Source organism: Artemia sp. Qi Xiang Cuo, chromosome 12, assembly GCF_049724085.1.
Source record: "Artemia sp. Qi Xiang Cuo chromosome 12, ASM4972408v1, whole genome shotgun sequence".
Classification (NCBI taxonomy): Eukaryota; Metazoa; Arthropoda; class Branchiopoda; order Anostraca; family Artemiidae; genus Artemia; species Artemia sp. Qi Xiang Cuo.
The window spans coordinates 64879074-64892090 of record NC_142805.1 but is presented as its reverse complement, the minus strand read 5'-3'; the positions used below and the strand labels follow the sequence as shown (position 1 = coordinate 64892090).

The window sequence follows — 13017 nt, the reverse complement described above, 5'->3', positions numbered from 1 at the left end:
TTAAGTGTCTCATGCTGCCATCTTGTAGCAAAAGTTGCACTTTTGGTACTATTTTCAGATTTTATTTTACCACCCTGCTAACTCCTAGAGGGCCTGAAAGTTTAAAACTCTGTAAAAGTCACCCCAGCTGACGGTACACTATTAGAACCGCCTTGTCCAAAACCTACATATAGAAAACTTACCGTCCCTTGGCTTGAATAACAAGGGATTTATACTGGATTGAAAATCAAGAAACAAGGCTGCAACCATGATATTCTGCATATACGGCATATTTTTTTCCTTTTTTTTTATTCTCCTCAAATAGCTTGGCACTGGAACATCGTAGAGAGCTAGTTCATGGCTCATTTTAAAGACAATTTACGTGGTTAAAAACCGTTTGTAATTAGAAAGTAATTTTTTTTTTTAATTCAATCAATTTTTTTGTTCTCTTCATCTTATCATGTTTGATAGTTCAGGTGGTTCCAAAGAATCCTACCTTTTCAAAAGATGATTGTATTATCTTAACTTTTAGTTACGATGTGCCGTGGGTTTTTCTTTACTAGGTTTCAGCTATATCAGATGAAACTTACATAGTCCCTATTTATAATAAGCTATATCGATCTTTTATGTATATCTTCTAATGATAGTCTTTTAATTTAATTTATAATACTAGGTTTCATCCATGCCTACACCCATGATACGGATAAAACTTACATAAGCCCCTTTCATAAATAATTAGACCGAATCCTTATATAATGTATAATGAACTATATAAATCCTTTAGGTAATTGGTTCTATATTTTAAACTATTTTTTAATTACAAAAGGCACTAGATGGAGCCATATCCATTCAAATAAGCCATTAAACAGCTCTCTATAGTGTTCCAGTGCCCCGCTGGCTGCGGAGAAAAAAAAAATAGATGCCGTCGATGGTAGATGCTGTATATCGTGGTTGCAGCCACTTGTCTTGTTTTTCAAGCCAAAATATTTGCCTCGCTATTCAAGCCTATGGACGTTAAGTTTCCTCTATAGGGGTTATAGGTAAGACCATTGAAATAGTGTACTGTGAGTTTCGATCTGACTCTGTTTTTAGGACTTATGGGTAGTACTATTTCTTAGCATTGGACATGATCGTCTCTTACTAGGTTGTAAGCTACCACTTCAACCTGGATAGCTACCGTTGCAACCCAGATTACTATTCAAAATTCGCTCTTTACTATGGACAATAGTTCGTTCTTTACTATAAAAATTATTAAACAAAAAGGAAAACGCCTAGACTTTTTCTTAATGGGAATAGTAAGCGACGATTTGGCTATAACCTATGAATGTGACGTCATTCATCAATCTTGCAAATGAAAAATGCAGTTTTTTTCTAAAATTAATTCAATATTAAAATATTTTTTTAATTATAAAAGGCACTAGATGTGGCAATTTCCTTTAAAATGAGCCTGTAAACAGCTCTCTATGATGTTCCAGTGCCCTGCTAGCTCTGGAGGAAAAGAAAGAAAAAAAAATGCAGTTTATACAGATATCGTAGTTCAAGCGAATTTTCTTGTTTTTCAAGCTAATAGATCTTCCTCGTTATTCAAGCAAAGGGACGGTAAGTTTCCTATATAGTGGTTTCGGACAAGGTGGTTCTAATAGTTTACTTCTTGTTTTAATATGACATTATTTTCAGGAGTTAAGCGCTATTATATTTGTTAACATAGGACGTGATCACTTCTTACTAGGTAGCTAGCTACCGCTGCAACCCGGAGAAGCCTACGACTTTTTCTTATTTGGAATAGTAAGAGATAAACCTCAGAGAATAAGGCAGTAAACTAAGTCCATTAAGTGCAAAGGTCTATTCTTTTCCAGGTTTCAGCTATTTCTGGAGCCATGTTACCAATAAAACCTACAAAACTCCATTATAATTAACTATTACAATCCTTTATATAAAATGATTGCAGCTGCAACTACAACCTTGATACTGATAAAACAACTAAAAAGGAAAATAAATTTTCAAACGATATTTTTCTTATATCATCTTGTCGAAAGATAAGCGCACATAGTTTTATTTAAATACTTTAATTACAATTGGCTATAGTTCATTCTTTAATTTAACAGTGTTGATTCAGAGTTCATGGGGTTAAGACCTCTTTTTGGATTTAACCGATCGCTAATAATTGGTAAAGGATTATAATATCTTCTTGACCTACAGCCAATATTTTCAAAATCATTAATTCAGTGACCAAAGGATTATAATTCGAATAAGTTTTGCAACTTGAGTGAGAATTTCCTCGGGACTTTGGATTTTCTTGTTGATCTTTTCATAGCAGTGAACTATATGAACTATAAAGGTCAAGATCAAACAGTGAGATTATAATTAAGACTATTCGATATTTATGGGCAATTTTGCTGCGATAAAGGTGACAGGAGAATAGTAAGCAGAAGAGGGGTAAGAGAGTTGTCCGCTGGGCTTGCTCCTTAATTTGCGGGGACAAGCTAAACAGTCTCCAACACTTCCCTTACTTCTCTCGTAAATGAACTTACTTTTAGCAATCAGTAAAACCTATGTTGTGAAATACGGTCAGTGATTTTGGACTTGCTGTATTATTGTTTTTACAAGTTTGCAATGGCCGGTAAGCTCATTTATAATCCTGTATTAAACTTTTTGTCTCTTGCAGTAAAAATTGTAAAAAGCCATGATGAAGTTGCAAAAAAAGCAGCCCATTTTTCCCAAAAAAACACATTATGAAAGCAAAAGAGATCTTATGACCAGAAGCGAACTGTCTTGCTCGAATGGCCACAAACATTGCTTTGAGTGACAATGTTTTGAAAATGATAAAACCGTTACAGACTTGTTGTGACGATAAGGTTGCTCTGCCTACTTTCCTTATTTTTGAGCCAGAAGAAGTCTCCTCGATCGCATACAAAAGTTAAATGATTGTTACACGCAAGATTACGGAAATGTGTAACAACTTAGACATTTTGATGGAAAAAAACTTCTCGAAAAATAAACCTGTAACTGCTGAAATCCTTTCTGAATATGTCTCTTAACCATTTTATGCCGTGTGTAAGGAGGCCTTATTTTGTGTAAATTTCGTAACTCAATTTTATTAAAGCTTGGAATTCCCTTTCGCTTCATAGATCAGAAATATAGCCACAATTTTAATTTAGCTTTAATTTGAAAATAACTTCTCTTTTCGTAACTAGTCATAAATCTTGTAGTGACACTCCTTTGTCCAAGAATCAAATGAACTTTGAACCCGTGATAAATATTTTAATACCTAATTTAGACCAGTTTGGTTATGAAACAAAAAGGAATGCAAGGCCTTGAAAGACTGGAAAAGAAACTACCTTTAACAAAAAGTGGTTGATTGGCTAGGAGAGAGGGAAGGTCGCTAAATGGATCAAGTAGCAAAAAGAATATAACTTAACGAATGAGAGACAAATCGAGGTGGTTTTGCCTCGGAAACAGGGTAGTCTTTTTTGGATCAACCAAGGAGTAAGTGTTTTACTTTGTAACTAAGGTAGACTACTACTGTCTGTCTGAATTCCCCTTAGAGATAAAAGTTTGAAGAAAAAATTAAAATAAGAAGAAAACCTCTAAAGATTTCTGTCACTTGGAGATAACCTTAATACGTATATAGGAGAAATTAATAACAACTAGTGCTGAAATCTAACATTTTACTATAAGTTTGTGATTTTGGGTTCATAGTTCGGTAGTATTTCCACTTAGACAAGGCTTGAGCCATTTGGACAAAACAACATTAAGGTTAGAATAAGCTAATTTAAATTTCTTCCCAGAAATCTAAGCTTTGAATAACTGAGGGTTTAAAGAGGAAAGGAACCTTAACCATGAAGTCAACATTAGACGAGCCCTTTTGCTCCCCCTTTTAGGCTAGAGCTCCTTGGGACTTAGCTTGACTTTATAAAGACCTTCTATCCGAAAATTGGAATTATCGGACAATAACATTACTACCTAGAAGAGGTTTAGAAATATTCAACATAATCAGAATTAGAATATTTTTCTTTTTATCTTCTTTTGTAATAAAAATCAGTTGTCACTGAATTCTGAGTACCGATTTCTTACCCAAGCCTCAGTTTGTAACACGCTACCAAATTTATTAGCCCTGATAGTAGGGAAACCTTACACGTGATTGTCAAAAATGTACCATGAAATCTAGCCAAACCGGAATCAAGAAATGACTTCCTTGAACAAGCATGTGGTGACGTTAGCTCAAAAATTGTTGAGCTAAAGTACATCCAAGGTGACTGAAAAGTTATCACTGCATCCAAATATGATGATCACGCAATAGAGAATGCGCTTCGCAGCTCTAACAGCAGCAATAGCGCTAAGATTAAAGTCATTCTCACTTTGGAACGTGTCCCAAACGATCTGACCTCTGATGACATCAAGTCTCTTGTGCCAACTTGTGGTGAAGCAAAGCAAAGTGGGTCTGCCAGATCTTTCAGGCTGAAATTACAAACAAAAGAGGATTAATACGACCAATGAAGTTCCTATTAGTGATCGGTTTTGAACGATTCCCCATCTAAGAGTTTTGTTTCTACCCCTTCGATGCTATAAGTGCCAATCATACGGACATATTTAAAGTACATGTATAAACGAAATTTGCTTTCTATATAAAGCCTTTAGGTAATTGATTCTACTTTCTAAATTATTTAAAAAGTACAGTCTTGTATAAACGAAATTTGTCTGTGGAGAAAAAGGTCATGGAAGTTCTAAGACAGCCCTTTGCGAGAAACCAACAAAATGTGTCCTTTGTAAATCAGACAGCCATCCATGCTATAGTTACAAATGCCCTATTGAACAGGCTCTGCTGAAAGGTAAATCTAATTCAAAATGAGATTTAGATACCGTATTTTGTCGTGGAACATTAACAGAAACGTTACCGATCAAATCCCAATTCTTTCGCAGTTATTGCAGTCCCATAGCCTAGTTCTGATTCAGAAACATTTCCTATCAGAAGACTGCCATAGCACTGCCAAAGTTACCACTATTTTCTAATTTTAATCTTCTCTTTCGTAGTAAAATTGTGAGACCGAGAGGCAGACCATCTGGTGCTCTTGCTATCCATTTCCGATTCCCTTGCAAGCTATTAGAAGCGACTGATTACTTTATTACCACTAAGCTACAAAATCATGTAGTAATTAATGTTTACCTGCATACAAATTACAACAAAGAACAGTCTGATTCGCGGTTTGTGTCTGCCTGCAAGCTTTTAGGCAGGTTTCTTTAAAAAGTTGCCTCTAAACCTGCTATCATCAGCGGAGATTTTAATGTGGATATAACTAACACAATGTCTCCCCGATCACAAATCTTTTGGAGCTTCGTTCCTCCTGACTATTGTGTATGACCTAAGAGTGACAACTTTTCATACATTGGGCCGTTTTCCTCACCTGCTAGCTTACACCATGTTGTTGTTTCGTTCGGCAGTTACGAGGTCAACGTTTTATAAGAAGGATTCTATTCTGACAACCTTCCTATCTCTATTTGCTTTTACTCCTCCCCGCCTATGGCTAAAAATAAAAAATCAAATTAGTTTTCCTACCGAAATTGGAAAAATGTGTCAAGTGAGTCCTTCAGTAAAGTTTGTGACTAGATGCTGAGCAAAATCAAAGTGCATTTTCATATTCTATGCGATCGTGCTGTGCTACGACAAAGGGAAGAGAAAATCTCAACTGAACTCACTTCCTACTTGGCACAAATAAATCATGCGCTGAAATGTGCTGAAATAAGCGCCGTTCCTCTTCGATGCGCTCGTAAAAAGTCTCAGCTAGAAGATTGGTCAAAAAACAGAGATCTACTGAATGCGTATACTTTGGCCAAGCTATGGCTTTCTGTTTTGAATGACTGTGGCTTAGATGGCTTACTGAATGACTCGAGGCTCCGTACGGAATAAAAATTTAACAAGGAACTGAAAAACACTAAGTTAACGGTGATCAAGAAAAATATAATAAGTACTGCTGAAGACCACTCCAAACTCTGAAAGTAAAGCAAGCCTACCAAAGCCCAGATTACTAGTGTGCCTGAAAAGAAGTGGGTTGAATATTTTGCGAGGGAGTTTAGTGCTCCCAACCAAAGCACGGAGAAGTTTTTTGAAAAACAGCTTGCCTTTCTTCTTTCAAATAAGATGAAATCATTCCTGTTAGTGTCTCCAAGTGCTGTCCACTCTTTGATTCCAAAATTATAGAAAAAATCTTACTCTGGTGTTGATTCTGTTCCAGCTAGGCACCTGCAACTTGCACGCTCTTTAACCGAGCAACATACAGCACGACTGTTTCTGATGATCCTTGTCTGTGGTGTAGTCCCTTTGCAATTTCCTGTCGGACAAATAACTCCTATCCTTATGAAAAGCAAAAAAGACGCTTCTCTGTACAGTTCTTATCGCTCCATTACCGTTTCGTTTACTACTTTCAAGCTTTTTAAGTCATTTTTAATAAAAGACCTTGAAGAAAATTGTCCCGCCCCTCCTCGTCAGTTTGGGTACCAGCGAGATTTAGGTAGAGAGCACGCTTTCTTTGTGCTTATAAATGTGCTGAAGGATTTTGAAGAAAGAGGTGATTTCTTAGTCTTGTGTGCACTCGATGTTTTAAGAGCCTTTGACACTTGTATATTTTCGTAGGTTTTGCATGAGGCCCATTTGAAAGGTACTGATGCTACTATAATTACTTGTTTAAGATACAAGTATAGAAATTCAAAGGCTGGAATTAAAAGATGGTAGTCGACTATTTTCGATTCAGAAAGGTGTATACCAAGGAGCTCTGACTTCTCCAGTTTTGTTTAATAATTGTGTTACCGGTACTCAGGATAAGTTAAACTGTACATTTATCTTCAAAGAAGTTGATCTTTCGTTAGTTACGTTTGCGGATGACATACTGAACTTTTTCCTGCATTTTCCAAAGATGCTCTTCAACTTTTGAGCTTCTGCAAGATGAGTACAAACACATTGTTTTGCGCTTTCCCTACTGATAAAACAGTTGTTCTACCATTCAAATATAAAGGGAATAGAAATTCAGTAAGTCTATCTGGCTCTGAAGTTCCTTTCACTAGCAGCCTTACTTACCTGGACATGCCTATTAGAGCCAACCTGAAAGAAACTGTAAACCTGGCAATGTAAAACTATGCTAGCAAGATCCGGGCTGAGCATGCCTCCCTGGCTTCAAACTTGTCGTATATGAGTAGAGCTCACCGTTCTTAGTTATATAATAGCCTAACAGTTACTCACTTACTTACCCTTGCTCCTGTTTGGTCTTTTTTTAATTGTGGTAAGAAATAGCAAGTTCATCGTCTTCATTTTAAATTTGCAAAGTATTTAATTGAACTTCCAACTTGGACAAGTAACTCTTTTCTGCAACAAAGTATCAATTGGTAAACCCAGCTGGGGTTATTGAGAAGCGCATTTGTGATTTCTCTACTGAATGCCAGAAGTCTTCACGTCTTTGGTCATTTCTCTTTGTCCTTGTTTGTAGTTGTGTGTGTTTTTGTTTTTGTTGTTCTTTGTTTTTGTTTTTATTTATTTTTACTCGGTCTTTTTCTAGGCTCTGCCCAGATTTTTGTGATGGGTTATAAATAAAATGATTGATTGATTGATGATAACATGAAAATTGCACTGTTTTGTTAAAATTTGATTATATTTTTAAAATTATTTTTTTAATTACAAAAGTTTTTACCACATCAAGATCTATTGAAATGAGCCATTAAACAACTCCCTACTATGTTCCAGTGCCAAGCTATCTGAAGAGAAAAAAAGAAAGAAAAAAGAAAAAAAGATGCCGTATATGCAGAACATCGTGGATTCAGCCACTTTTTTTTTTATATTCAAGCCAATTTATTTCCCTTGGTTTTCAAGCCAAGGGACGGTTAGTTTCCAATATAGAGTTTTCAGACAAGGCGGTTTCTAATTGTGTACTTCTGGTTTTGATCTGACTATATTTTTAGGGGTTATGGGTTATTATGTTTCATAGTATTGGACGTGATCGTCTCTTACTAGGATGCTAGCTACCTTTATAACCCGGATCGGTTACAATGAGCTAAAGTTCGTTTTAATTACATGACAAATTCCTCATTTTATAATAACATAAGCTCCTACAGTATTATAAAAATTGCAGTTTTACGTAAAAATTGATTACATTTTAAAAACAATTATTTTATTACAAAAGATTTTTAACCCCATCAATTTCCTTTAAAATGAGCCATTAAAAAGCTTACAGTCTACGGTGTTCCGGGGACCCGCTATCTGAGGAAAAGAAAAAAGAAAAGAATATGTGTATGCAGAATACCATGGTTGCACCCACTTTTTGTGATTTTCAAGCCCATGCGCTTCCCTTGTTGTTCAAGCCAAGGGACGGCAATTTTTTATATAGGGTTTTCGGACAAAGTTGTTCTAATAATGTACTTCTTGTTTTGATCTGAGTCTATTTTAGGAGTTATGGTTATTATATTTCCTAGTATTGGACGTGATCGTCTCTTACTAGGTTGCCAGCTATTGCTGTAACCTGGATTATTAAGGCTTATGGTATTAATTTGAAACTTTCAGGGAATGTCGAGGGAGATGTTGGGCTGAATCCAAAAATGATATAAGTGCATTCAGGTTGTCAAATTGCGTATACATAATTTTCTAGGAATGGTATTAAGTTTTATTCTTCAGTATAGCTTGATAGTGTGTAAAACTAAATTAAACAATACTTTGTGCGTCCAGATTTTTAAAAGGATGTATGTTCTTAAAAATCGTTGAAACATTTTCTCTACATATAAATAGTAAGCCAAACTATGAGTTACTATGGAGAAAATAGAAAATATTTGAAATATCCTTTTCTTTTCCAATGAAGAGTCTATGTTAATAAAACACGAACAGAAATTAATTTTAAATACCTTTTCTGAGCAACAGGTTTTTAAAAGAAAAGTAAAGAGCAACATTAAACCAAAAGTGGGCAGAAATAAAGTCAAATGATTTTCCAAGGGTAAAACTGCCAAAAAACTAACCATAAATAAATAAACTAAGTAAATCAGGTTTTTCATTACACAAAGAAAATACATTAAAAGTAATAAAGACTTAAAATGAAGAAAAAATGCTTACAAGACAAAAACACTCGTTTAAATGGACTAGAAATCATACGTAAAAATAATTAAAAAGATAAAGCTTTATTCAGTGTAAAGTTTAATCTTTTCAACAGATATCTTGTACTGGCCATTAATTTTAGTGTTTCATTGAAACACAAAGAAAAAACATTAACGGTAATAGAAGAAATGAAATAACAACTGCTTTGCTTCCACCAGTGACACAAGGCTCTACGAAGCCGTTATCATTGATAATTTTCTGGTAAAGCTTGGCTGATTCCTTCATTGTTCGGGGTCTCTCCGGATTGTTGAAGTCAACTGCATGTATACCAAATTTTTCTCTAAAAGAATTAAAAGTGTGTTGTAAAAAGTCATAAAACCTATAAACATTTCCAATTGACTATATTCAGAATTTTTTGGAGCAAATAGTACAATAGTAACAGTTACAAGCAGGAATAAATACACGTGAGTATTTGGTCAGCTGAGAGAGAGAGAAAAGAAAAATAAGTAGTTTTTTGTTGCGGTAACCTGAAAATGCTAGTCTGAATTTGATTTTAATAAATTAAATTAAAAGGCAAAATGCAAGGTACTAACTTTTGACATAACTAATTTTACTACGATAAGAAGTTTTCGCAATAACCACAGTAAGAAAAAGCTAAATGATGTTCTGGTTGAAATTGTAAATTGAAAAATGACCACATAACTGTTTTAAAACAGGATAAGTAGTAAGGCTTAGGGAATAAAAGTAAGCATCGTTGAGAAGTGAGCGCCAGTTTTGCTATGAGATATTTTTGACCTCTGGTCATTACTGGAGTGTGGATTGCTTTGAGTTGATGTAGTTGTACGTAGTTATTTATGGTATCATTATGTCTGTACTAAATTGTGTATCGTGTCTTTAAGCTTTTGGGACACTGCACTCTGTATCGTGGTGGTTAGAATCAATTAAAAGCAATCAATACTTTATCTTTTCTTCTTGCCAAGCTCAGTCAAAAAACGTCTCCTAATACTTACATTTGGCTACCCAGACATTAAGACGCTATCCATAGTAAGACGGTACCCACAGTTCTTAGGACCATAGCTTAGGTCACTAATCTCGGACCTATCAGGTCATCCCGCTACATCTGAGTGGGTCCAACGTGGTAAGTTCACAACATCTAGTGGATATAACCTTTCTACTTTACCACATCTGGTGTCAGACGAAAAAAACTGAGCTGGGAAGATAAGGTTCTAAATTAAATAAAAAATGGCCATATCCGAGAGAGAAATAACTTCTCTTAAAATGGGGCTAGAAATGGCATAAATAATACCGGAATACGCGGGAGTCCCTATTGTCAACAAATTTATTGATAAATTAAGAATCGTCTACGAATTGAAGGAAAAATTTTACTACAAAATTAAAGAAAAATACTTAGTAACTTCATTAAGAGGAAGTGCCTCACAGTATTTTGAGTCAATAAGAGACACGGAAGCAAATGACACGAAAACTCTAATTGAGTCCTTCAAAACCATATTTGTGTAGACCAGCCTTCCAGAAAGGCTTAAAACTGAGGTAGTTACATTTAACGCCCTAACCGAAATATTTGTGAATATACAGACAAGCTTTGCCGGCCCGTACACTTCCAACTAGGTAAAAGTGGAGCCAACGAAACGACACAAAAAGTGCAATTGCATGCATTTACACTTGGTTTGCCAAAATAGCTTCTCATGCTAATGTTATTAACCTGAAAATCTCAAGTAAGCCATTACCCTGGTAGAAATGGAAGTCCAAATTGACAAATCATTGACAAAGTTTTATCAGATATATATATATATATATATATATATATATATATATATATATATATATATATATATATATATATATATATATATAGATATCACTGAAAATCAAGATGATGTTAACCGTAGAAGAGAGGGAAATAGCGTAAGAGTTGGGGATGCAGCTCATCAAGTGATGAGAAATAACTTCTCTTAAAATAGGGCTAGAAATGGCATAAATAATACCGGAATGCGCGGGAGTCCCTGTTGTCAACAAATTTATTGATAAATTAAGAATCGTCTACGAATTGAAGGAAAAATTTTACTACAAAATTAAAGAAAAGTACTTAGTAACTTAATTAAGAGGAAGTGCCTTACAGTGTTTTGAGTCAATAAGAGATACGGAAGCAAATGACACGAAAACTCTAATTGAGTCCTTCAAAACCATATTTGTGTAGACCGGCCTTCCAGAAAGGCTTAAAACTGAGGTAGTTACATTTAACGCGCTAACCGAAATATTTGTGAATATACAGACAAGCTTTGCCGGCCCGTACGCTTCCAGCTAGGTAAAAGTGGAGCCAACGAAACGACACAAAAGGTGCAATTGCATGCATTTACACTTGGTTTGCCAAAATAGCTTCTCAGGCTAATATTATTAACCTGAAAATCTCAAGTAAGCCATTACCGTGGTAGAAACGGAAGTCCAAATTGACAAATCATTGACAAAGTTTAATCAGATATATATAGATATCACTGAAAATCAAGATGATGTTAACCGTAGAAGAGAGGGAAATAGCGTAAGAGTTGGGGATGCAGCTCATAAAGTGATGAGACGTGACGAAGGCCAGATCCATCCCCACTGACAGATCCATCCCTATTTAAGAACCAATCCCTTGGTGCTAAGTTCTTAGTGGCTGAGAACTAAAAAATACTTTGGGTATCCATCACCTCCTCCTCCAGATAATAGTAGAACCAATAGAGGCAGGTCAAAAATATAAAGAAACAGCTATAGACCTTGGGGGACTGCAAACTACAAATAAAAACAGACAATATAGAAATAGAATCGGCTGCTACTAGTGTGGCAGGCAAAACCACTATGCGGCACAATATCCCACATGAATACAAAATGAAGGATTAACCTACAATAGAACAAACCAGTTTCGACCACAAGGTGGAAGAAACTTAGGAAGACATAGGACACATAATACGCAGGCACCAAGCATTAGTCCCAAATTTGAACCTACGAATCAGAAAGTAAATCAAACCCTAAGCCAAACAAATGCCACTGAAGAATCCTTGGAAACAATTTCTTTATATAGAGAAAAAATTCTTAGGAAGTTTTCTGATAATGTACAGAATCAAATCAAAATACCTTGACCTCAGTTACAGGTCTTAAGATTACACTTTTAGGAGAATGTCTCTTTAAATTTAGTACAGGGAATAAGGAAACCACCGTAAAAGCAAAAGTATGTTAACATCTACCATTTTCTTGCATCTTAGGAGTAGACGCAATAAAAAAATATGACATTTTATGGGACCCAATAACAAATAATATTACCATAGCAAAACCAAACGCAAATACTAGACAAGTGTGAGTGGCATTGGACAATAGGAGTGATAATCCCCAGTATAATTAAAGCTAGACGGAAAAATAACGCTAAAATGATAGACCACAGCTCAATTTTTAGTGACGTCATATACAGAAAACAGTAAAGCTATAATATTGAAGCCACAATAGCAGGATATACTCTAATAGGCTACTCCTCAGTTTCCTTTATCAAACTAATGATCCTAGAGTACCAGTAGAAATCCTATTAAACTCAAAGTTAAGCTTCTATTACCCTTGTTTAGTAGCGAAATAGATTGCGCCACGGCGAAGTGGTGTTTTCTGCCATTTCGTGTTGCTACATTGACCCAAAAATTATCAAAACTTCACCCTTCAAAATTCTGAGTTGGTCATGTAATTAAATTATCGAAAACTATATATTGAGTTTTCCTGTTTCAGAGACCATAATGCCGCAACAGTTTCTAAAGATGGACATAGCTCATCAATTGAAACGATTAATATAGACTATTATTTGAAATCTTCATTTAAGTCAAGTGATTCATTTGAGGGTTCATTATATTATATACAGCTGCTAAAATTGCACACGAACCAATACGGAGGACCTGTTAACCTTTGAGCGGGTGGACAGAGGGCTGAAGCCGCAAAAAGTG

At 35.3% G+C, this 13017-nt stretch overlaps 1 protein-coding gene across 1 annotated transcript in view; it reads right to left on the bottom strand.

Annotated features, from left to right (window-relative positions):
• Positions 1-8982: 8982 nt before the first annotated feature.
• LOC148946409 (cytosolic beta-glucosidase-like) overlaps positions 8983-13017 on the bottom strand; it is a 66342-nt gene continuing 62307 nt past the window's right edge. The window contains exon 8 of the mRNA XM_089098448.1: positions 8983-9383. Coding sequence (XP_088954574.1) covers positions 9182-9383 — 202 coding nt within the window. The 3' untranslated portion in view covers positions 8983-9181. The remainder of the gene's footprint in view (positions 9384-13017) is intronic.